The 26,886-nt window shown below is 46.0% G+C and overlaps 1 protein-coding gene across 1 annotated transcript in view; it reads right to left on the bottom strand.

The window, feature by feature from the left end:
* Positions 1-26,886, bottom strand: part of PDE2A (phosphodiesterase 2A) — a 1,077,000-nt gene that overhangs the window by 95,871 nt on the left and 954,243 nt on the right. Inside the window, exons 13-14 of the mRNA XM_086933797.1 lie at positions 15,270-15,381; positions 490-529 (exon numbers count right to left, since the gene is read on the bottom strand). Of these exons, the coding sequence (XP_086789923.1) occupies positions 490-529; positions 15,270-15,381 (152 nt within the window). The remainder of the gene's footprint in view (positions 1-489; positions 530-15,269; positions 15,382-26,886) is intronic.

Here is a 26,886-nt window from a genome sequence, read left to right as displayed (position 1 = left end):
GTGTGTGCGCAGTTATATAACACACTAGTGAAAATGAATGTGGCTCAACAACACATTTTAGTATGTTATTAAGAAAAATAAATACAAATATTTCTTTTGTTTAAAAAAATACTCTTCCTTTCTTGCTCCATTTGATAAATCCACATGCAACTGAAATGGCATTGAGAGATTATATACAAACTCTGACTGGCTAGACTGGGCATCACACAGTTGCTAGGGAACGTGCTAAAAACAGACTGCACATGCCCTGATCCAAGCAAAGGGCACGAGCTAAAACCTGCCTTATTTTAACCTGCCTGCACGCCCTGTTTGTGCTCTCAGATGCTGTTTTACAGCCCGGATTATTCTTTTCTACTAAATCTATACTAGTTCATTGCCATTCACCAGCACTGCATACGTCATCAAGGTGCAGTGACCATGTTTTCGTAAATTTTAAGGGGACAAAAAGAACAAGTGTTCAGAAGCCGAGGAAAAGAAAGTAGCGCTTACCCAAGTGCGTGAAGAGGTTTTTGGCAACTTGTAAGAGAGCCTGTGGAAGAGAAAAGAGTAAACATGTTTATTTGGTATTCATGAAATATAAGAACAGATGTAGCGCGTGGTAGGTGACATTTCGAGCAGCGCTGAATGTAAGTTATGCCGCCATTATCCAGACACAGGCAGCCTTGTTTGCGCCTGCACGTTTGAGCAGGTGCCTCTCTTGACTTTCTCCTACTATCCCTCAGGTGTGTTATATTTCTTCTCTTTGACATTTGGCTGTTGGGTTTATGTTGTGAGGTGGGTGAGGCGCCCTCCTTTGCCTGGTTTACTTTACTGTGATTTAGCTTTACCTCGTGATTTTTAGCTCAACACTCACCATGACCTCGTTTGTCTTTGCATTTCTAATGCTTGTTGGGCTAGAATCAGGTAAGGTGCCAGCTTAGGGTAAAGGGAAGGTTGAGAGTGAGGGCTCGCGCAAGGGTCAGGGGAAGGCCGAGGCTGTGGACTAGTGATGAGTTAAGGCTAGACTGAGGTGACGCGTCATGGTACGGGTATGTTATAGTTTAAGAATATACTGACAAGTTATTGGTACTAATGGAATATGTGACAGTGTAATAGTGGTCGCAGGACCAGGTTTGTTCCTCGATGAGAGGCTGAAGAAAGGCTGTTCTCTTAACACTCAAATGCAGCCACAACAGGCCACATGCATATGCTCCCTTTAAGCTGCAAGCATGGAAACATTTAAGACTTCTATCTATCTATCTATCTATCTATCTATCTATCTATCTATCTATCTATCTATCTATCTATCTATCTATCTATCTATCTATCTATCTATCTGTCTGTCTGTCTGTCTGTCTGTCTGTCTGTCTGTCTGTCTGTCTGTCTGTCTGTCTGTCTGTCTGTCTATCTATCTATCCACCCATCTCTTTGTCTGTCTGTCTATCTGTCTGTCTGTCTGTCTGTGTGTCTATCTATCTATCTATCTATCTATCTATCTATCTATCTATCTATCTATCTATCTATCTATCTATCTATCTATCTATCTATCTATCTATCTATCTATCTATCTATCTATCCCTTTGTCTGTCTGACGGTCTGTCTGTCTATCTATCTATCTATCTCTTTGTCTGTCTGTCGGTCTGTCTGTCTATCTATCTATCTATCTATCTCTTTGTCTGTCTGTCGGTCTGTCTGTCTGTCTATCTACCATTCATGTTAACATGAATCACTTTTCAGAATCTTGTTCACGACTTCAGTTACTTGATTGGTCAAATGCAATGCATTTGTATTTTGAGACTGCACCAGCACGCTGTCAAAATGATAACCGGGCAGTGTACGTTTTACATTATAATTAACCAGACTTCTGTTTTACAATCTGCTACCAGAATATATTAAACTGGTGTTCTTTTCAGGTAGTAGGCTTTGAGCAAGGTATGTATCAGAATCCGGTATAACTGCAGTGGGCCACTGGTTCCCCACATCATTTCTTCCAAGGGTAAAATGTAAAGATGCTTCACCCAAATGCCTAAGGTGTCTCCACTTCGGGAAAACACCTTTTCAGCCACTCATTCAATTCACGTCATAATGAGTAGTCTGTGTTAACACTCAGATTAGGGCTCTCTTAAATGGCCCCACTCAAATGCAAGTGACTTTTTTCTCACAATGACTGATGTGGGTTCTTACAGAAGTACATTGCTATGACGAATAATGCCCAATTGTGACTTTCCAGTTTGCATCCATTTTGATATACCAGAGGGAACCTTAATAATAATAATAATAATAATACTGATACTTATATAGCATGAACAGCTACCTCTCGAGGAGGTGTCCCGGCGCTAAAAGAGTACTTCAGCAGGGCAGGATGCATGGTGAATTGTTTAGGTTTTCTGCGTAAAGAGCCAGGTCTTTAGAAGCTTCTTAAAACTAGCCTCTGTCGTAGCAGATTGGATGGCAGAGGGCAGGGTGTTCCAGAGTTTCGCCGTGCCAGCAGCAAAAGATCTGCCCCCAAGTCTAGCTTTTCTAACTCATGGAACAGCTAACTGAAGCAAGGAGTTAGATCGCAGGTGTCTCTCTCGATGGTAGCGGGGAATTCTGAGTTTTAGATAGTTAGGGCAAGTCCCTTTTAGTGCTCTGAACGCCAGGGTAAGAGCTTTGAATTTTATTCGGCTCGCTACTGGGAGCCAATGCAGTTCGTGCAGATGCGGAAAGACATGATGTCTGAAAGGAATGTGCTTTATCAGTCTCGCAGCCGCATTCTGTACGATCTGCAGGCGTTGCACCAGATATTTCGGCAGACCAAGGTAAAGGCCGTTCGAGTAGTCCAGTCTGGATGTGACTCTCGCATGGACGACCATTTTGCGACACTCAACTGGTATAAAGGAAAGAAATTTTCGGAGGTTTCTGAGTTTATGGAGATATCCAGTGGTGACCTGTTGTATGTGAGAGGAGAAGGAGAGATTCTCGTCCCATCTTACTCCCAGATTCTTTGCACTGGTTCCGGGGGATGGTGCTGGGCCCATTTCGGGAGGCCACCATAGGTCGGGGGAGGATGTGTACTTTTTCCAAAGAATAGTACCTCAGTTTTGCTTGCATTCAGTTTTAATTTGTTTGTATTCATCCAGCTGGCTACATCTCGAAGTCAGCCTTTTATTTTACTAAAAGCTGCCTCTGACACCTCCTCATAGGGGAAGACTAATTGCATATCATCTGCATACGAAATCGCCTTGACCCCCCATTTGGCAATCAAGGTAAAAAGTGGGGCTAAATAGACATTAAAAAGTAGAGGGCTGAGTGCCGACCCTTGGGGGACACCACACCAAAGGCGTTTTGGTTTAGAGGAAAAGGTACCCAGTGCCACTTTCTGAGAGCGGTCTGTGAGATAAGAGTGAAGCCAGCTTCCAGACCTATGTCCTTCATCCTTAGCAGCAGTCTGCCGTGACCAACTGTATCAAAAGCGGCAGATAGATCCAGGAGCACCAGCATAGCTGATGCTCCTGAATCTAGGGACCACCTGATCGACTCAGCAACCTCGATAAGGGCCGTCTAGGTGCTGAAGCCGGACCTGAAACCTGACTGTGTTTCATGTAGAGTTCCTTTTTGTTCGATAAAGCTGTTCAGTTGACGTTGAATCAGCTTTTCGAGCATTTTTCCTGGGGCTGCTAGTAGGGAGATGGGACGGAGATTACTCAAGTCATCGGGAGCACCATTTGGCTTTTTTTTCAAAGGGAGAAGTGTAGCATGTTTCCAGCAATCAGGAAATGTGCCGGTCTCGATGGACGTGTTCCAAATATGTAGGAGTGGTGCTGCAATTGCGTCCGACATCATTTTCCAGAGTTTAGGTGGACAGGGGTCATCAGGGGCCCCTGATTTGCATTTTTGTAGTTCTCTCTGTGCCTCAGCTAGGGTGATGGGATGAAATTGAGTTATGGGAGGGGAGGGCGGCTCAGTTTTATCGAGGTCCGCCATAACAGTAGGCTCGGGGCTCGTGAAGGAGTCATAGACCTTCACGATTTTTTTGTCAAAGAAATCAGAGATGTCTTCAATCACTGAAGATGCTGTTGCATCACCCCTCCATCACTGAAGATGCTGTCGCATCACCCCTCCTTCACTGAAGATGCTGTCGCATCACCCCTCCATCACAGAAGATGCTGTCGGATCACCCCGCCATCACTGAAGATGCTGTGGCATCACCCCTCCATCACCTTGAATAAAGCTTCCATGCAGATGTCACAGGTGAACGGCTGACAGTGGTGGGAATGGTGCACTTGTGGGACAGATCATTCGTGAGGCTTTGGGTCTAGACAGCATCTTCAGTGATGGAGGGGTGATCCGACAGCGTCTTCAGGGATGGAGGGGTGATGCGACAGCATCTTCAGTGATGGAGGGGTGATGCGACAGCATCTTCTGTGATGGAGGGGTGATGCAACAGCATCTTCAGTGATGGAGGGGTGATGCGACAGCATCTTCTGTGATGGAGGGGTGATGCGACAGCATCTCCAGTGATGGAGGGGTGATGCAACAGCATCTTCAGTGATGGAGGGGTGATGCGACAGCATCTTCAGTGAATGAGGGGTGATGCAACAGCATCTTCTGTGATGGAGGGGTGATGCGACAGCATCTTCAGTGATGGAGGGGTAATGCGACCGCATCTTCAGTGAATGAGGGGTGATGCGACAGCGTCTTCAGTGATGGAGGGGTGATGCCACAGCATCTTCAGTGATGGAGGGGTGATGCGACAGCATCTTCAGTGAAGGAGGGGTGATCCGACAGCATCTTCTGTGATGGAGGGGTGATGCAACAGCATCTTCAGTGAAGAAGGGGTGATGCGACAGCATCTTCAGTGATGGAGGGGTGATGCAACAGCATCTTCAGTGACAGAGGGGTGATGCGCCAGCATCTTCAGTGAATGAGGGGTGATGCGACAGCATCTTCAGTGATGGAGGGGTGATGCAACAGCATCTTTAGGGATGGAGGGGTGATGCGACAGCATCTCCAGTGATGGAGGGGTGATGCAACAGCATCTTCAGGGATGGAGGGGTGATGCGACAGCATCTTCAGTGAATGAGGGGTGATGCAACAGCATCTTCTGTGATGGAGGGGTGATGCAACAGCGTCTTCAGGGATGGAGGGGTGATGCCACAGTATCTTTAGTGATGGAGGGGTAATGCGACCGCATCTTCAGTGAATGAGGGGTGATGCGACAGCGTCTTCAGTGATGGAGGGGTGATGCCACAGCATCTTCAGTGATGGAGGGGTGATGCGACAGCATCTTCAGTGACGGAGGGGTGATGCGACAGCATCTTCAGTGATGGAGGGGTGATGCGACCGCATCTTCAGTGAATGAGGGGTGATGCGACAGCGTCTTCAGTGATGGAGGGGTGATGCCACAGCATCTTCAGTGATGGAGGGGTGATGCAACAGCATCTTCAGTGAAGGAGGGGTGATCCGACAGCATCTTCTGTGATGGAGGGGTGATGCAACAGCATCTTCAGTGAAGGAGGGGTGATCCGACAGCATCTTCTGTGATGGAGGGGTGATGCAACAGCATCTTCAGTGAAGGAGGGGTGATGCGACAGCATCTTCAGTGAAGGAGGGGTGATGCGACAGCATCTCCAGTGATGGAGGGGTGATGCAACAGCATTTTCAGTGATGGAGGGGTGATGCGACAGCATCTTCAGTGAATGAGGGGTGATGCAACAGCATCTTCTGTGATGGAGGGGTGATGCAACAGCGTCTTCAGGGAGGGAGGGGTGATGCCACAGCATCTTCAGTGATGGAGGGGTAATGCGACCGCATCTTCAGTGAATGAGGGGTGATACGACAGCGTCTTCAGTGATGGAGAGGTGATGCCACAGCATCTTCAGTGATGGAGGGGTGATGCGACCGCATCTTCAGTGAAGGAGGGGTGATGCGACAGCATCTTCAGTGAAGGAGGGGTGATGCGACAGCATCTTCAGTGAAGGAGGGGTGATCCGACAGCATCTTCTGTGATGGAGGGGTGATGCAACAGCATCTTCAGTGAAGGAGGGGTGATGCGACAGCATCTTCAGTGAAGGAGGGGTGATGCGACAGCATCTTCAGTGAATGAGGGGTGATGCAACAGCATCTTCTGTGATGGAGGGGTGATGCGACAGCATCTTCAGTGATGGAGGGGTAATGCGACCGCATCTTCAGTGAATGAGGGGTGATGCGACAGCGTCTTCAGTGATGGAGGGGTGATGCCACAGCATCTTCAGTGATGGAGGGGTGATGCGACAGCATCTTCAGTGAAGGAGGGGTGATCCGACAGCATCTTCTGTGATGGAGGGGTGATGCAACAGCATCTTCAGTGAAGAAGGGGTGATGCGACAGCATCTTCAGTGATGGAGGGGTGATGCAACAGCATCTTCAGTGACGGAGGGGTGATGCGACAGCATCTTCAGTGAATGAGGGGTGATGCGACAGCATCTTCAGTGATGGAGGGGTGATGCAACAGCATCTTTAGGGATGGAGGGGTGATGCGACAGCATCTCCAGTGATGGAGGGGTGATGCAACAGCATCTTCAGGGATGGAGGGGTGATGCGACAGCATCTTCAGTGAATGAGGGGTGATGCAACAGCATCTTCTGTGATGGAGGGGTGATGCAACAGCGTCTTCAGGGATGGAGGGGTGATGCCACAGTATCTTTAGTGATGGAGGGGTAATGCGACCGCATCTTCAGTGAATGAGGGGTGATGCGACAGCGTCTTCAGTGATGGAGGGGTGATGCCACAGCATCTTCAGTGATGGAGGGGTGATGCGACAGCATCTTCAGTGACGGAGGGGTGATGCGACAGCATCTTCAGTGATGGAGGGGTGATGCGACCGCATCTTCAGTGAATGAGGGGTGATGCGACAGCGTCTTCAGTGATGGAGGGGTGATGCCACAGCATCTTCAGTGATGGAGGGGTGATGCAACAGCATCTTCAGTGAAGGAGGGTGATCCGACAGCATCTTCTGTGATGGAGGGGTGATGCAACAGCATCTTCAGTGAAGGAGGGGTGATCCGACAGCATCTTCTGTGATGGAGGGGTGATGCAACAGCATCTTCAGTGAAGGAGGGGTGATGCGACAGCATCTTCAGTGAAGGAGGGGTGATGCGACAGCATCTCCAGTGATGGAGGGGTGATGCAACAGCATTTTCAGTGATGGAGGGGTGATGCGACAGCATCTTCAGTGAATGAGGGGTGATGCAACAGCATCTTCTGTGATGGAGGGGTGATGCAACAGCGTCTTCAGGGAGGGAGGGGTGATGCCACAGCATCTTCAGTGATGGAGGGGTAATGCGACCGCATCTTCAGTGAATGAGGGGTGATACGACAGCGTCTTCAGTGATGGAGAGGTGATGCCACAGCATCTTCAGTGATGGAGGGGTGATGCGACCGCATCTTCAGTGAAGGAGGGGTGATGCGACAGCATCTTCAGTGAAGGAGGGGTGATGCGACAGCATCTTCAGTGAAGGAGGGGTGATCCGACAGCATCTTCTGTGATGGAGGGGTGATGCAACAGCATCTTCAGTGAAGGAGGGGTGATGCGACAGCATCTTCAGTGAAGGAGGGGTGATCCGACAGCATCTTCTGTGATGGAGGGGTGATGCAACAGCATCTTCAGTGAAGGAGGGGTGATGCGACAGCATCTTCAGTGATGGAGGGGTGATGCAACAGCATTTTCAGTGATGGAGGGGTGATGCGACAGCATCTTCAGTGAATGAGGGGTGATGCAACAGCATCTTCTGTGATGGAGGGGTGATGCAACAGCGTCTTCAGGGATGGAGGGGTGATGCCACAGCATCTTTAGTGATGGAGGGGTGATGCAACAGCGTCTTCAGTGACGGAGGGGTAATGCGGCAGCATCTTCAGTGACGGAGGGGTGATGCGACAGCATCTTCAGTGACGGAGGGGTGATGCGACAGCATCTTCAGTGACGGAGGGGTGATGCGACAACATCTTCAGTGAATGAGGGGTGATGCGACAGCATCTTCTGTAATGGAGGGGTGATGCAACAGCGTCTTCAGGGATGGAGGGGTGATGCAACAGCATCCTCAGTGATGGAGGGGTGATGTGACAGCATCTTCTGTGATGGAGGGGTGATGCGACAGCATCTTCTGTGATGGAGGGGTGATGCGACAGCATCTTCAGTGATGGAGGGGTGATGCAACAGCGTCTTCAGTGTTGTAGGGTTGATGCGACAGCATCTTCAGTGACGGAGGGGTGATGCGACAGCATCTTCAGTGATAGAGGGGTGATGCAACAGCATCTTCAGTGACGGAGGGGTGATGCGACAGCATCTTCAGTGAATGAGGGGTGATGCGACAGCATCTTCAGTGATGGAGGGGTGATGCAACAGCATCTTTAGGGATGGAGGGGTGATGCGACAGCATCTTCAGGAATGGAGGGGTGATGCAACAGAATCTTTAGTGAAGGAGGGGTGATGCGACAGCACCTTCAGGGATGGAGGGGTGATGCGACAGAATCTTCAGGGATGGAGGGGTGATGGGACAACGTCTTCAGGGATGGAGCGGTGATGCGACAGAATCTTCAGGGATGGAGGGGTGATGCAACAGCATCTTCAGTGATGGAGGGGTGATGCAACAGCATCTTCAGTGAAGGAGGGGTGATGCGACAGCATCTTCAGTGAAGGAGGGGTGATCCGACAGCATCTTCTGTGATGGAGGGGTGATGCAACAGCATCTTCAGTGAAGGAGGGGTGATGCGACAGCATCTTCAGTGATGGAGGGGTGATGCAACAGCATTTTCAGTGATGGAGGGGTGATGCGACAGCATCTTCAGTGAATGAGGGGTGATGCAACAGCATCTTCTGTGATGGAGGGGTGATGCAACAGCGTCTTCAGGGATGGAGGGGTGATGCCACAGCATCTTTAGTGATGGAGGGGTGATGCAACAGCGTCTTCAGTGACGGAGGGGTAATGCGGCAGCATCTTCAGTGACGGAGGGGTGATGCGACAGCATCTTTAGTGACGGAGGGGTGATGCGACAGCATCTTCAGTGACGGAGGGGTGATGCGACAACATCTTCAGTGAATGAGGGGTGATGCGACAGCATCTTCTGTAATGGAGGGGTGATGCAACAGCGTCTTCAGGGATGGAGGGGTGATGCAACAGCATCCTCAGTGATGGAGGGGTGATGTGACAGCATCTTCTGTGATGGAGGGGTGATGCGACAGCATCTTCTGTGATGGAGGGGTGATGCGACAGCATCTTCAGTGATGGAGGGGTGATGCAACAGCGTCTTCAGTGTTGGAGGGTTGATGCGACAGCATCTTCAGTGACGGAGGGGTGATGCGACAGCATCTTCAGTGATAGAGGGGTGATGCAACAGCATCTTCAGTGACGGAGGGGTGATGCGACAGCATCTTCAGTGAATGAGGGGTGATGCGACAGCATCTTCAGTGATGGAGGGGTGATGCAACAGCATCTTTAGGGATGGAGGGGTGATGCGACAGCATCTTCAGGAATGGAGGGGTGATGCAACAGAATCTTTAGTGAAGGAGGGGTGATGCGACAGCACCTTCAGGGATGGAGGGGTGATGCGACAGAATCTTCAGGGATGGAGGGGTGATGGGACAACGTCTTCAGGGATGGAGGGGTGATGCGACAGAATCTTCAGGGATGGAGGGGTGATGCAACAGCATCTTCAGTGATGGAGGGGTGATGGGACAACGTCTTCAGTGATGGAGGGGTGATGCAACAGCATCTTCAGTGATGGAGGGGTGATGTGACAGCATCTTCAGGGATGGAGGGGTGATGCAACAGCATCTTCAGTGATGGAGGGGTGATGCGACAGCATCTTCAGTGACGGAGGGGTGATGCGACAGCATCTTCAGTGATGGAGGGGTGATGCAACAGCATCTTCAGTGATGGAGGGGAGATGCGACAGCATCTGCTGTGATGGAGGGTTGATGCAACAGCATCTTCAGTGATGGAGGGGTGATGCAACAGCATCTTCAGTGATGGAGGGGTGATGCAACAGCATCTTCAGTGATGGAGGGGTGATGCGACAGCATCTTCAGTGATAGAGGGGTGATGCGACAGCATCTTCAGTGATGGAGGGGTGATGCGACAGCATCTTCAGTGATGGAGGGGTGATGCGACAGCATCTTCAGTGATGGAGGGGTGATGCGACAGTGTCTTCAGGGATGGAGTGGTGATGCGACAGCATCTTCAGTGATGGAGGGGTGATGCAACAGCATCTTTAGTGACGGAGGGGTGATGCGACAGCATCTTCTGTGATGGAGGGGTGATGCGACAGCATCTTCAGTGATGGAGGGGTGATGCAACAGCATCTTCAGGGATGGAGTGGTGATGCGACAGCATCTTCAGTGATGGAGGGGTGATGCAACAGCATCTTTAGTGACGGAGGGGTGATGCGACAGCATCTTCTGTGATGGAGGGGTGATGCGACAGAATCTTCAGTGATGGAGGGGTGATGAAACAGCATCTTCAGTGATGGAGGGTTAATGTGACAGTGTCTTCAGGGATGCAGGTGGGGATGGGACAGCATCTTCAGTGATGGAGGGCTGATGCGACTTCATCTTCAGGGATGGAGGGGTGATGCGACAGAATCTTCAGTGATGGAGGGGTGATGCGACAGTGTCTTCAGGGATGCAGGTGGGGATGCGACAGCATCTTCAGGGACGGAGGGGTGATGCGACAGCATATTCAGTGATGGAGGGGTGATGCAACACTGTCTTCCGGGGTGCTGGTGGGGATGCAAGGGTGTCTTCAGTGAATGATGCTGGAGATTGCATTGTGTCTTCATTGATGGAGATAGGACTCGAACAGCGCCTTCAGTGATGAGGTGGGGGATCACATGGTGTCTTAGTGATGCAGGCTGTGATCCAATGATGATCATTGGATGATCATGGAGATGGGAATCAGAAAGTGTCTTCAGTGATGGATGCCGGGATACAACAGTGTATTCAGTGCCGGAGGGGGAGGACTCATCAGTGTTTTCCGTGATGGGGATCTGAGTGTGTTTTAGGTGATGGGAGTGGGTACCAGACAATATATTCAAAGACTGATGTGGAGTTCAAACAGTTTCTTCAGTAATGGAGGTGGGGATTATATAGTGTGTTCAGTGATGGAAGTGGGGATAAGACATTGTCTTCAGCCATAGAGTAGGTGGGTATCAGAGTGTATCTTCTGTGGGGTCTTCATTGATGATGGTGTGGGTCTGGGTGTGTCTTCAATAATGGACTCACGGTCGTCATTGATGATTGGGGGGATTCTGCATGTGTTTTTGGTATTTAGACAGAATATTAGAAACAGAAATATTGTGGACCGAAATATTGTATCAAGAATATCGAGGACATATATATCATGAAGGTAAGTTTCTATAGGTAAACAAAGTTTTACTATACATAACTCCACATATATGTGCCCTAATAATCTTTCTATCTTCAAGGTACATAGAAGTTAAGAATAGTAAATCTATACTTACCTATTTGCACGTCCTTCTCGATATTTTGGTCCTAGATATTTTTGACAGAATATTATGTCCATACAATATTTCTGTTTCCGATACTCTGTCAGTGATCCATGTATTCAGTGATAAGGTTGGGGATCTTGGAGCTGTCTCCAGTGATGAAGATAGGGCGTCTTCCTTGATGGAGAGCAGAGCACTGGCAGTGTGTTCATTAAAGGAGTTGGCTCTTGCTAGGGTGTCAATTATAGAGGTGGGGTCTTCACTGATGAACCTGGTGGGTCGGGATGTTTCTATAATGACAGACATTGGGTCCCAGACAATGCCTTCAATTATGGGCTACATCTTAAGAGCCCCTCCTCTTCCAACCCTTTACATGATGGAAGGGATGGAGAGGGCCACTCTCATCTCTGCTCCAAGAAATGTGCTTAATGATTTTTGAAACAGAAAAGCAGATAAGAAAAGTCGCATCTAGGTGAATGGCGGATGTGAGGTGAGAAACTAGAGTGCATCATCAAAAAATGTGCAATTGTTGACAGACTGTTGTTCTCCAAGAAACATTTTGGCTGCAGTAAAGTAGTGTGAGAAAGTGACAATTTCCAGCTGCAAATATAAATAACATAAAACAATATTTTTTAGCGCTGAGGCACTTCTGGGTACCAATTTCCTTCCACAAATAGGTCTTTGAATGCCATTAATGCCAGTCATCGGTATTGTATGCTTCTGAATCAAAAGAATCCAAGCAAAGAAGAAGTATCCTTGTTAAACAGAAAAGTGTTGCTGTGGCCAGAAGCCGAGTACATCACGCCAACATTGAAATACACCACCAAAGAAGGAACTGCCCTTCCTTGCACAAACCAGCTCAAAAGAAAGCCAATGATGAGCTATAGAAAGGCTGCCTGTGTGACAACACTAAAGGATGAGAGGGCAGATTAATGGAGTTTGAAACACACATCTGAAGAGCAAAGCAGCTCGACTACATGCAAGGGAAGCAGGAGACAGCTGCCTGCCTAGGTGAAGCCCCTTGAAAGCTTGAAAGCTCTTCCTCAGCTGCTCATGTGCAGTACTCATCATGCATGGGAGAAAATTCCATAAGCTGTTTTAAGTTTCACAGATTCTGAAGGCGCTAGGGAATCATACAAATGGTAGTAAAGCGCGATACAAAGGCACCTAATATAAGATATCATAACATAACCTCCCAAGTGCAAGTGTGGCCTCAATAATGAGCCCCTAAACATCGACAGATTTTTACCCCGAATCTCCTCCAGAGTAAAAGAGCCTGGATTTATTCTGGACCTTACAAAAAAATATTATATTGCATATTGTTAGTTTGGCAAAATCCATAAACTTCTTCCTTGAATCCTTGAGGAAAGTTAGAAACCTTATTTTCACAGATGACCCAAAGGTAGCTACTCACTCTTATGATCGCTAGGCTGGACTTCGGGAATTGGTGAAATGTTCCACAATCAATCCTTGCACACTTTGAAGCAGCACTCCCCTCAGCGACCAGAATGGTCACCACTTCCCGTAAATTTGACCTCATTATGCCTATTCTCCGCAAGATCTGCTGGCTGCCTTGAAATAGATGTATGGATACTCATTTCGTTAGTGGACGAGAGCTCTGTACGTGTCTTTAGATCTTCTCCCCATCTTCAGCTGACTAAGAGGCCTCAGAAGTCGTACCTTTTCAAAAGTCTAGATCACCAGATTCAGATCATCTCATACCCAGACACTTTCTCTCATGGGAGCTGGGACCGCTGCCTGGTGCTCCCTCCCCATCAGTCTAAGAACACCATCCGCCCTCCTCGCCTTCAGAAAGCTCCAAGAATGCAGTCTCTTCAACCGCATCCTTAGTTCGATCTCCCAAAAATACCTTACAGTTTGTTGACCTGTTTGTCCGAATCTGATACTCTTCCACTAATACAAGCTTCTTCCTTTGATTCTAAAACTTTAAAGAGTTGTGCCAAGTTTACTGCAACTATTTGGAAGCTTGTGTTACATTCAAAGTGCCCAGATGCCTTATTGTGCAGGAGTGTTATAAAACAATGTGAAAGAACTAAAATAAGACAATATAAAATTACAGGACAAAGCAAAGCATAAAGTAGACCAATGTAACACAGAATATCTTAGCATCATGTAACATACCATAGCATAGTATACCATACCATAACATAATGCAGAAATTTAGGTCAATGAGTTAAATTGTCGCCGGTCCATAATGTTTGGGGGTCATGAGTTCAAATTTTGTCAAAGCCAAACCACTCACCCATCCTTTCAACATTGGTACGTTGGGTACCGTTGCATTGGGTAATGGAGATATTGGTTATTTCAGCACTTACAAATGATGCAGGCCTGATATTAATATAACAATCTCTGCTGGCTCCCCAGGTGACCCACACATTTGTTGAGTATTTGAAACACTGAAATGCAGGCACGAACCGCGTGGAGAATAGTGAGCGACAAAAACTCAGTGTAGGCTGGAATTTAATATGTAATTGGAATTGGGCAGTTTTGTAAAGCACAATCACATAACATAACAAAGGGGGATCAACTACTAGTAAATGTAAAGACAAACAAGGTGTGTCTCCGCACTTGCTATTAGCAATAGGGCTACTTATGGCTCCTTATGTAAACACAAACAGGATAGCCAGTGCGAAAATACTATACTAAAGTCAAAATGTTTCAACTATGTTATTTATGTAATGCTAGATAAACTATTCTAGCAACTTAGCAAATGGCTACACTTCCAGATAGGAAGCGCTTCTCATATCAAACCTGCAAGCTGCCCTGCTGAAGGCTGGCAAGCATTCTTACATAAGTGGTGAAACGTTGTGAATTATTGGTGTCTGAGAGCATACACAGGTGAATTTGACAAAGAGATTCAACAGCATAGCAGAGAGCCTGATGAGTGCAGCGTGACTACACACTTGGAGGTATATTTCATAAAGTTCTTTGCGGGTGAATGTATGCCAAAACTTAACGCAAAACAGAGGGGCATATTTACAAGCCCCTATCGCCACCCTAGTGTCACTTTTTCGTACATTGTGGTGGCGATAGGGGCTTTGCCTTATTAACAAGGCAGCATTATGCCACTTAATGAGGCTTAACACTGACTTCTAAATAAGGCAAACTTTCATGCTATACTTAGAGTGAAAGGGGAGAGCAATGAGTGTTGCGGTGGGTGTTCCACCGCAAGACCCACTGATTTCGACGCTGCCCCATATTTACAAGGGCAGCGTAAATAGGAGGCATCGCCAACATTAAGACCAGAGAAAACCTGCTCTTAAACAGGAGCAACAAGGAGAAATGTTTCACTTCTCCTCGTTTTTGCTGTTTCTATGTGTGCTGTGTTGTGCAGTACACATGGAAACAAGTGTGTCTACATTGGCGCTAGGCAGATAAACTAGAACTAGTCTCATCTGAGTAGTCACAGTTCACAAAAACACTTGTTGATTCATGGATATGCTTATGATTTTATGATCATCCTAGATCGGAAGTGTTCATCTATAATTACTTTAATTGAAAACATGATAAATGAACCATGAATAATAATAATGATAATGAAGTCCCTGACAATAAATTGCACAATAAAATGCACTTAATATACCTTTGTGTTTAATCAAAACTGTTTATCCTTTTTCAAGATATCTTAAAAGAGTAATTCATAGAGAAATTTGGTATGTGATCTAAGCCAACCTTTAAAACTCCTTAGCAGTTTGCGTTTAAAGTGAATAGGTATTGACATTGCTCAAGACATCACAACAAAACAGAACACGACATAGCATACCACAGCAAAAGACAAGACACCAGAGGTAGGAGTGTGCACAAACCTGGCATTCACATTTCAGTTTCTGTTCCTTCTGAAATGCCAGGGTGCTGGTGAGGACTGTCGACGTGTAACAGAAGCAGTGCTGTATCTTGTGCTCATCCTCTTCTGTGTATCTAGAGAAGAACATACAATGTTCATGCTTTTTTCACATCTACTACTTAAACCATTAAACTTGCATGCATACTTCTTATTAGTGTGATAATCTAAATCAAATGGCTTGCAAAGGCATATTGTTCTCCCAGTACCCGAATGAGTAAAGTAATACCACCGTACTGACAGATTTCATCTATTGCATGCAGTGTCTTAGACTTACAAACTCCTATCAGTACTTCATGCCAGTACCCAGTTCATATGGAGTTTACAAGAGGGCAGCAGGTGTGAACTAATTAGGGATTCACAATTAAAGTACTAAACAATAACCTTTTTTAATACTTTGATGACACAACAACCTTTTTAAGTACTTTGATTGTATACGTTGTTTTTTATGTTATCGTTGGACCAAATGTTTGAGATGATGTATCTGGTCCAATGGATGATATATTATGTCAACAAATGTTAATAGGATTTTATGTGTATTTTATTAAATATCCATGAGATTCTAAGTATTGTGATTGAAGCTAAATTGTGTGGTATTTTTGACAACCAAGTTATATTTGTTGTTCGTGATCTGTAATTAAACATAGCGAAAGATTGGTTTTTAACATCAAGTCCAGGGAAAAACGTTTGTACTGATTGCCTCATGATTGAGCCACAAAAGAAAAGAGCAAGGACAGGAAAAAATGGAACATTTTTGGTCTAAGATAAGACAGTGCCAGATGATTTGCAACAGCTACGGCCCAGGCACATGAGCTTAAACTTACTCCTGCTATTGGGGAGCTCGCCATCCAGCATAGATGACACTAGTGTAATCAGTTTTGGCATCTATAAGTGGCTCTACCACTAGTTTATGATGTTTTTCAAGTACAAAAATGGAACACCTATTAACATGCTTCAATTTAATAAAGCAATTTTGTCCCCTGCATGGGAGTTCATAAAGAGAACACTCAAGGCAAAAGTTGCAAACAAAGTAGAAATAAATTAACTTCTGTACATTTACATCTACGTTTGGAATTTTTTTATACAGTTTTTGTATTCTTACAAAAAATACAGGTATGCTGATGGAAAGCTACAACATTTACAGTTTTCCACAAGTGCTCATAATTGTAAGCATTTGCACGTATGTAAATGTGTATGCTTCACACATGTCTAAATGCTTAGCAAAAGTACATTTCCACTTACTAATATTTTCTCAATGTGGAATATATTTTTCCAGGTGACAAAACTCCTTACCCGCATACAACATTTTGGAAGATTTTCCTCCCCATTCCCACATGTATAAGAATTTACTTCTACCCTGGTCAACAGTAGATATCCAACTGCATCCCAGGTGTCAAAGAGCCGTGAAGGTTACAGAATATAGGGCCATATGTATCATACAAATTCGCATTCGCAAAGGCCGAAATTCGCAGAATTTCGGCCTTTGCGAATGCGAATTTGCTAAATGGGATGTATGAATGAAAATCCGGTGCAAAATAAGGAATCGCAAAATTTGCGATTCCTTATTTTGCAATTGCATCTAAGGAATCGCAAATTTTGCGATTCCTTAAATGCAATGTATGAAGCTAAAAAAAATTGCTAATTGTCCCTAAGGAATCGCAAATTAACAACAACTTCAAGTTGGTGGTAATTTGCGAATTTCTTGAAAAATGCCCATTTTTGCATTTTTCAAAGTGCTATGTGACGCACATACATGCCCTTAGGGCATGGCATGTATGTGCACCACATGTGCACCCATACTTATTTCAGGGGTGCAACAGGGTGTCCTTTGGACACCCCTGCACCCTTGAAATTATTTTCAATTTGCGATTAGCAAATTGCGAATTGCAAATTAAGAATAAATTCCCATTCCTTCCTATGGGCCAGGAAGCCTATAGAAATGAATGGGAAAGTATTCCTTAATTGCGAATTCGCAATTTGCGGTATTCGCAATTAAGGAATATCAAGAAATCGCTAAAAAATTGCAATTTTCTTGATACATACCAATTAGCGATTCTGAAATAGCGATTTCTTAAAAATCGCTATTACAGAATCACTAATTGGTATCTTGATACATATGGCCCATATTCACAAACTCACATGCTTGTGGCTATACACCAGTTTTCTGTTGCATGTCTGTCTTGGAATGCCCTTTCCTCAAGTATGAGAGCTCTAAGGTGAAAAGCTGTCTTTCGTTTTTTTAACTCTCCCCTCTGAAACAATTAGCGATTGTCAGATCACAAGTCTGTACCTTGCCGAGGCAGCCCAGTCTTCCATCTGTCCGAGTATGGCAAATTAAGTAGCATTAAGTTGGGTAATAATAGCACCTGTAAAGCACAGTGCTTAGAAAAGGTACAAACATTGTGTAAAGCTCTACATACAAATCAGACATCCTCAACTCCTGTTAAACTGACATATTATCTGACTACACTGAATCCTGCTCAATCAGCAGCTGCCGGTTACAAATACCCACCACTCCAACCTACACGCTCCAGACACCCCAGCTCCTTTTTCCACCTCCTACTGATATTCCTTTTCACCAAAACCAAACCAGACCATCAAATTGTGCAAAACCTGAGACTCCTGGCACCAGCACAAGTGAGGCATTAGCATGCCCACTTGCAAGCCTGTGCCTGGCGAGAGCTTCTCAGACATCCAGACAACTACCACAATATCCAAGAGGGCAAGGAAAAGACAAGAAAATTCCAATCTCAGAGTGTAGCTAGAGACACTCATTGAAGCTGTGCACACAAGTTTGAAAGTGACTAAACTAAGAGAGTCCAGAGAGACCAGTGGCCTTGGAAATCTCACAACCAACATCTACACCAACAGAACTGTCATCTTCCAGCCCAATGAAAAGGTCCAATTAGCCTTAGAAAAGACACTCTACAAATTAGGCAAACAAGCAAAAAATTACTAAGGCAATCATCCACTGTACCGCCACACCTCACCTGTGCCTTGAGAACCTCACGGGTGAGTAGCGGCGCTATACAAACACCCGATTGATTGATCTGCAGCTCCTCAAAGTGACTCCACTGCTCCTTCTCACACCACTAGACCTCCTCCATAGAGGTCCAGATCACATCTATGTCATTCCAATGGGAATGAGTTCCCAGGCCATGAGCCTCCCTAAGACCAGCTCCATCATGACAAACCTCAACCAGGCGCCCTCGTATGGCACTCAGGAAAACAACCGAGGCTGGATTGCTCACTGTCAACTCCCTTAACTATGTGCAAGTTCAGACCAGCAGGCGAAACCAGCTCTCATGTTAAACTGGGACTATTCAACGTCAATTCGAACCAGAAAGACACTATGGGCACTCACAACCTAATATCTGAAACATTATTGACATAACTGACTGAGTTCAAAGGCTATTCCTTCATCAGCCTTAATAAACTTCTTACTTAGCCCTAAAGTTCACTCATTGAAACTGAGCAACCCAGACACACTCAAGCACAAAACCCATTTATTTCATCAAAACTGAAATCTAAATGTATCATCCTTTACTCTAGTGATCTCGAGGAGGTGAGGTTCGACAATTACTATACATGCCCCAGTAATAATTTGTTCAGGTGCTCCCTTCCCCTGTCAAGTGAATGTTGTTCGATTTTGATAGAGTCCCAGTGCACTGCTGCCCTCAATGTGCCAGCCCACTGCCGGGGAGTAACTCAGGGCCCCATTTCACCTACAGTGAGGGACGGGAGGGCCCAGCGCTCCTAGTCTTTGAGGACATGCTCTGCCACCTATCATATGCACTGAATGCATTCATTTTTAAAAGCTGCCTGGGCCCCGCTTCTATTTTATTATTGAAATTAATGAGATGTGGGGGTGGGCACTCCACATTCTTCGCATTGGCACCCCTCACAGGTTTCATCCCACCCTGGACCATTGGGGCATCAGGTTTTCGCTTTCTGAGATTAAAATCACCTCATTGTTTAATATTGGGATAGATCCACACCTTCCGGACCCAGAGAAAATGAGACTCAATCTTACAGGAGCCCTCCGGGATCAGGCGGGACCTGTGAGACCCCTCCAGTAGCAGCCCTATCTGATCAACATTAACTATAAAAATAGCATTGCTAAGACAAAGAAGCTTCCGCACAACAGTATTTAGAGGAGGCAATTGGAGCAGGTGTGAGGCTTTTTCACCCGTGTCTAGGTATGTTATGTTTATTTGTATAGCCCACTAATCACATGAGAGGGAATCCATGCGCTTGGGCAAGGTGTGTAGGTGTGTGGTCCCAAGGTGCTCATATGAAGAGCCAGGCCTTCAGCTTCTTGTGTAACTAAAGAAGTGAGTAGGAGGAGGTTCCGATGTGTTGAGAGAGGTCGTTTCATGACTTGGGTGTAATGTAGGAGTATGAGCGGCCTCCAGTTTTGCTTTTGCAGATGCGGTCAGTGTGTCCGAGTGAGAGTGAAGCAGAGCATACATATCTGGTTGGTTGGTAAAAGTGTATGCAGCTGTTCAGGTATTGTTGTCCTTTGTTGTGTAGGACTCTGTATGTGTGTGTGACAAGTTTGAATTGGCTGCGCTTGTGAATTGAGAACCACTGATGCTTCCTGAGGTGCGGTGTGATGTGATTGCAGCTTGGGAGATGCTGTATGAGTCTTACAGCTGCGTTCTGGATAGTCTGGAGTCCGTGTAGAAGTTGTTTGGAGATTTCAGTGTGGAGAGTGTTGCTGTAGTCCAGTCTGTTGGTGATGAGTGTTTGTCTGGTGGCCTGTTTGGTGTTCTGAGGAAACCATTTGAAGATCTTTCACAGAATGGCATAGGATATGGAAGCAGGAGGTGCACACTGCATTGACTTGAGCCATCATGTTGAGCTTGTAATCTAGGATGATCCCTAGATTTCTTGCATGGTCTGTGAGGTGGTTCTAGCTCAGAGGGCCACCAGGTGGAATTCCAGATATAGGTCTTGTTGCCGAAGACCACTACTTCTGTCTTGTCGGAGTTGAGCTTCAGACAGTTCATTTGCATCCAGTGCTACCGTGGTCGTGCAGTTGGTGAAGTTGGTTCTGCTTGTGTTTGTCTTGTCCGTCAGGCAAAGTATGAGTTGGGTGTCATCTGCGTAGGAGATGAGGGTGATGTCTTGTGAATGGATGATGTTGGCAAGAGGTATCATGTAAATGTTGAAAAGAGTGGGGCTGAGCGACGATCGTTGTAGGACACCACACATCAGTTTATTGGTCACTGGTGAGAAGGGTAGCAGCCTGACCCTTTTGGTTCTTCTCATGAAGAAGGAACAGATTCATTTGAGGGTGGATTCTTGTAAAGCAATCTCATGGATTCTTTTGATGAGGTTATTGTGGAAAACAGTTTCTAAGACCACGGAGAGGTCGAGCAAGAGGAAGGCTGATGTTGCTCCTTGGTCCAGGATGTTTTGAATGTTGTTGGTGGCCGCGATGAGTGCTGCTTCGGGGCTGTGGTTCTGGGTCAAAATTTGCTCAGTTAATTTTGGGTTGGTTGTGGGCTTCTTGAAGAGAGCATTGATTTCTGCAAGTTTCCATTCATTTGGGAAAGTGGAGGACGTGATGGAGGCGTTGATGATGTGGGCTAGGGTGGTGCTTATTGGTAATGTTCCCAGGTTGTAGATGTGGTGGCGCATGGGTCTGTTAGGACCCCTGAGTGGATGGTCTGCTTGGTTGCTGCTGTGTTGTTTCTGGTGAGGGTTGTCCATTCGGTCAGGTGACCACCTTGGTTGGTGGTGGGTTAGAGATGAGTTCTCTGGGGTTGGGTTAGTGTGTGAAGTTGCTGTAGATGTTTGCAATTTTGCTGTGGAAGAAGTTGAGTAGGTTGTCCCAGAGTTGTTGGGAGGCAGCAAAGTTATTGACAGTGGCTGAAGGTGAAGTGAAATCCTGGATGATTGAGATCTCCTTGCATTTATTGGAGCTTCCCTTCATGCGGTCCACTAGTGCTTTTTTTTGCCATCTCTGACTTGCTGGTGGTGGCATCTGAGTGCAGCCTTGTAGGTAGTTCTGTCGGTGGTGTTATGGCTGGCTCTTCATTTCCTTTCTAGCTGTTTACAGTGTTGTATGATGTCTTGGATGTCTTCTGAGTACCACGTGGCCTGCTAGTTTTATCCATTATGCTTGTTGGTGTTGATGGGTGCAAGGGAGTCTGCGCAGTTCTTGATCCAGTTGTTGAAGTTGTTGATGTCCTTGTCGAGGTTGTCTGTGGTGCTAGGCTGATCTGTACTGAGGGTGCTAAGCCAGTCTGCTTCTGTGATTTTGCTGTGGCTTGGAGTGCTGAACCTGATAGGTGTGTTGACTTGAGATGTGTTGATTTGGAAGTGGATGATGGAGTTGGTCGGTTCATGTGACCTGTGTGATGGAGTTGGATTTGATGCTGTTCCTTGTGGTGAAGATGGGGTCCAGTGTGTGTCCTGTGGTGTGTGTTGGTTCTGTGATAAGCTAGTTGAGTTTGATATTCCTCAAGCTTTCGAAGAGTGCTGTGGAGCAGGGGTCTTCTGATCTTCCAGTTGAAAGATGAGGTCACCAAGAAAAAGGTAGGCTTTGGAGTTGAATGAGTGGAGCGACAAATTCGTGATGAGGTTCATAAAGATGGCTCGTGGCTGGGTGTTTGGAAGGCGAGGGTTCAGTTCAGGTCAAATTTTTTAGAGCGTTGCAGCTTGAAGTACACGTGACCCGTAAATGGGATGGCCTTCTCTGGGGATGTTGTGCATTTGATGGATTCCATGTACTTGATAGCAAGCCCTACTCCTGGCTTGTGAAGGTAGCTCTGTTGAGTGATCTTGTTGCCCACCGGGATTGCCATAGCAAGGTCCGGAGCCGATGAGTGGTCTCTGTGATGAAGAGGTGCGTCGCTGCTCAGAAGGTCCCATATTTCGCTTGTGTGTTTGCTGAGTGATTGTGTGTTGAGAAGCATGCATGCAAGTGGGTGTTGACTTGAGGGTTTGCTGTGGTGTGTGGTGCAGGGTGGGAGTGTAGGGTTGTTGGTTCTTGTGTGGTGTATGTGTTGGGACGGGGTGTTAATAGTGTTGTGGAGTTGTGGGTGGGTGGCTGCTGGAGCACTGGGAGTGGGTACAGTTGAAAGCTCCTACTGTGGTGTCAGGTGCGTGTAGGAGCATTTGGGGGAACAGCATGCGGGGTCTAGTGACCTAAGGAGTGCTGGAAGATGACTGGACCTGGGTTCCTGGTGCTGGGCATGGTCCAGGCAGATGGGCCTTCCTTTGGGGCACATTCTGCACTCCGGCCTATCCAATGTGCATCCATGTTGCAGCTGTCATTAAGTAGGTCCTGGGTGGGGGGAGTCGTCCAGGGTGCAATGATGTAATTTCCTGTGCCGATGGATGATGTATCGTCTTTGGATACATCTTTGGGATCTTTACATAGTTGGCACATTCATGTCACTATTGATGGCATTCGGTCCCAGTTAATCTGCTCCACCGGCAGCCTGCTCTCCCAGAAGTCATGAGCGCATCTTCTCAAGCTTGAGTTTCCTGGTGTCTGGTCTGATGTATCGCACTGCGTTATGCACAATGTGATACACATACCTGTTTCTTATAGAGTCCAGTGCCTCTGTCAATACTAAAAGAGTATTTCTTAGCATTACCTAGTGGACAAGGAAGGAGAATGCAATCATGCTTTTCTCCAACAGGGGGCAGTAGTGTGAGTTACAGTTAGAGCGACCTCTCACATTTATAGTGTTCAGAGCAGCCAAAATAATTTAAATGATTAAGGAAATCTGTATGCCTTCTTTTATTCATTAAAGAGCCAGAAATGCACGTCTTTGTCACTGCTAAAGAAATCAGAACCAATATATTAATATATTCCAAACTCTGGAGTTCTTGTTCTTGCGAAGGAAGTAATTATGAGTACATAACCAATTTCAAGCTTCAGTTCCTGAGCTGTAATTCCCCAGATATGCAGCTGCTATGGATATGATTTTGCAATATATCAGTCATTCCATATTTAATTTTAAGTCATCATTCTATGCTTTGATATTCCAGACAAAAACACAAATTATAGTGGGGTCTATTTTTTGCTGGTATTCACAAAACAGTAATTACCCATTACCCGGTTCTATGTTCCTTTTTCTCCTCTTCAATAGTTGTATGGATTTCTTACATTAAATAATTGTGTAGCATGGATACACAATTTGAACTGTGAATATTCACAGCATTTTGTTGTAGCAGTTAAAAATTAAATGCAGTTTTTTCACCCCTGTGACATCATACGGAAGCGCTTGTATATGTGGCCCGTCTGCAGAACAGGCAGCGCCAGGCACGCCTTTTAAAAAGTGCGTATGGCGTGGTCCAGGACAGTGTGTCCAATTACCATCAGGGCACAGGTCGTAAAAAAAAAAGTGGGGGGAAGCTGTCACCGGAAGTGACGTCACGACAGGAAGTGACATCACGAAAGGTGCCGAGCTCCTCGTCCCAGAGAGGCCAAAGAGTGAAGTCCAGCTGTTTGGCAGGGGGGACGGCATAAAATAAGTGGGGGGACGCCGTCCACCGCGTGGTACCCCGACTCGAGCACTGATTACCATGAATGTGCTGCCCCTAGGCAGTCACGAACTCCTGGCTTCTCTGACACCAGCACATTCAGGGGCAAATTTACAAGCCCCTTGTGCCGCCAGTATGTCACTTTTTCTCATATTAAAAGTGACGCACTGGCGGTGCAAGTGGCAAGTGGCGTCCATGCCACTCCACCTTTCGCTGTGTATGCTGTTGCCACCAGCGCTTTAAAGAAGGGGCAAAGATCCCCCTACAGGCGGATGCTGTGAGGGATTGCACCCCCCTGCAGGGAGATATTTTGGGGGTTCATGGGACCCCCTTCTGTTTTCTCCAAAGGGCTGCCCTCAGACAGCGCACTAACAATCAGGCCCGGTTCTAGCAGGTGGGCCAGGTGGGCCAGGCCCACCCAAACAATAGCCTTGGCCCTCGCATAGAGGACATGAAGGCTAATAGAAAATTGCATCTTTAATTTAAAACTTTCCTCCGAATGTTGTTTTTCTTCCTTTCTGGGAGTTGTGTGATGGGCCTGGGCTCTTTCTCACAGGCACCCCCAATCACACATCTCCTTTTAGAAGGTGGGCTGTGTTGTGCAGGCACAGTGTGGGCATGGCAAAGGGGTAACATTCTTTATTTGGCACTGAGAAACTTCCATCCTGCTGTATATTCAGTGCTGGAGAAAAGAGTTTTTTTTATCCTTATTCACCTTTCCTGAACCCTGCAACAGCTTATCAGATCAGGCTGTGACACAAAGTTTGACTAACTGAGTAGGTAAGAGAATGTGTTACTATTTGTTCTTATTTTTAAAATCTGCACAGGCCCAGCAAGGCACATACTTTGTGTTTGCTTCATTTACATAGTTCTTTCTTTACCATGGCCATGGATGCAAGACAACAATAAAAATGTCCAGGTAACTGGTGATTAATGATCCTGCTGGAGAGCAATCCTTTGTCTGTTGGTAGTTTTGAAATGCAGATAAGATGTATGTAATGTGGATAGCTCAGTGGGTTACTACCCTTGTCACAGAGATTATTTTGTTACTTGCAGTTCAGAAGTTATGATCCTAACACAGGACAGTGGCCTATGAACTGCCATCAAAGAGCTGCATACAATCATGAATGGTATAGTTAGAACTTCACTTTGTTGTGTTGCTATATAGTTAGAACTTCACCAGTCTTTCTTTATTTTAATGTTGCTAAAAAGAGTTTGGGCCAAAATACATTTTTATTAGTAAAGCCAATCCCAAACCACTGGGGTATGCTTTAAATCCTGAGTTTGTGCTTCTCCAGCCCAAACCTTCTGAAAATATACTGCCCACCAGTATGGATGACATGTGTTTCTATACCTTGTATCCTCATTGGCTTATGTGACATTCCCTATCGGCTGATTTACATACTTATATTATTCATTGTCTCTGTATAATGTGTGCGTGATGTAAAGTACTGTGAAACCCTACACTGATAGTAGCGCTATACAACAAATATGAGAGCAGGGCTACGGAGAGATGAGGGCACTGTTGGAGGGTGGTAGTAATTGTATATGTGAAGAAAGAGGTCATTGGTGGGGTGCCAAAAAAGAGTTTCGCTAAAGCCGGCACTGTCATGGACTTTTTTGTTTTTGTTTTCTTAAGGAGATTTTAGTAATGTTTTTTACGGGAATAATGAAAGTGGAGCAGGATGGTGGCTGATATGGGGCTGGGGCCCAAGGTCAGCTGTAAGAGAGGGATTGTAGAAAAGTGGATAATCTGGCCTGGAAGTACTTATGTTGAAACCTGGCCTGTTGGAATTTGAGGGTTTGCACTTAGGTCCAGATATTGCTCTTACTTTCAAATAACTCTCCACATGCTCTGTATACACACAAAATCGATATGTTGTATCATGGTGACTGGTTGCAAGTAGATATGATGTAATCTAGGTTGTGTAGGTTACCACAAGAAGCGACACATTGGGCGCACAGTGGCCCACCCAAATGCACCCCTGGCCCAACCAAATAAAAATTCCTGGAGCCGGGACTGCTAACAATGCGCCATCTTTTTGTGGCACAATGTCACATAATGTGGTGCACTGTCACATACTTTAAGAGCCGACCTCAGCTGCTTAATCATTGTATCCCAACTGTGCAAGCGCAGCACGAGACGTGAGCGGCGTGTAGCTCCAGTGCTGTGCGTCGATCGGGTCACGGCGATCATCATCCCATGCAGCTTGTGCTTTAGAAGGATGAAAAAGGGTAGGGAGTCTCTAAAAGGGGCATCAGCAAAGAAAAGTAACTAGGAAACCTTTCCAAGAGGCGGGGTCTAAATAATTTAGGGCTTGGCTTAAAACATGAAAACTGAAATCCTGCGCTTCACAAAGCATGCCACCTGGTCAGTATTTGTGTGCCTCTCGGTCGGTTCTATGTTTTTGCATTCAGACATATATCACACAACACATACACACTAAGGGCCAGATGTAGGTAGCCCAATACCGGTCGGTAACGGCCGAAATTTCCGAATTTCGGCCGTTACCGACCGGTATTAGGCTTTTCAGATATAGGTGGCCAAATTTACGGATTCGGTAATTTACCGAATCTGTAATTTAAGGAATCAGTAAATTACTGATTCCTTAAAATACTGAATCGGTAAATTACCGAATCTGTAATGTAGGGAGCACTCAAGTGAGTGCATTCCTCAGTTAAGGATTCGTAATTTACCACCAACTACAAGTTGGTGGTAAATAACGAAAACCTTTGAAAAAGCAATTTTTTGCTTTTCCAACAGTGCGATGTGGCAGACATACATGCCCTTAAGGCATGTATGTGTGCCACATGTGCACCCATGCACTATTCAGGGGTGCAATAGGGTGTCAATGTTACACCCTGACACCCTTGAATATGTTCCGATTCGGTAATTCCCATTCATTCCCATGGGCCTCCAGGCCCATAGGAATGAATGGGAATTACCAAATAGGTAAATATAGATTCGGTAAATACTGAATCGTACCGTTTCAGTAATACTTACCGAATTTTTTTCTACATAGCATTTACCGATTCTAAAATACCGAATCGGTAAAATTCGGTATTTTAGAATCAGT

The sequence above is a fragment of the Lissotriton vulgaris genome, chromosome 8 (assembly GCF_964263255.1).
Source record: "Lissotriton vulgaris chromosome 8, aLisVul1.2, whole genome shotgun sequence".
NCBI classification, from domain to species: Eukaryota; Metazoa; Chordata; class Amphibia; order Caudata; family Salamandridae; genus Lissotriton; species Lissotriton vulgaris.
Note: the sequence above shows the minus strand (reverse complement) of the source record. Positions and strands in the feature narration are given on the sequence as shown.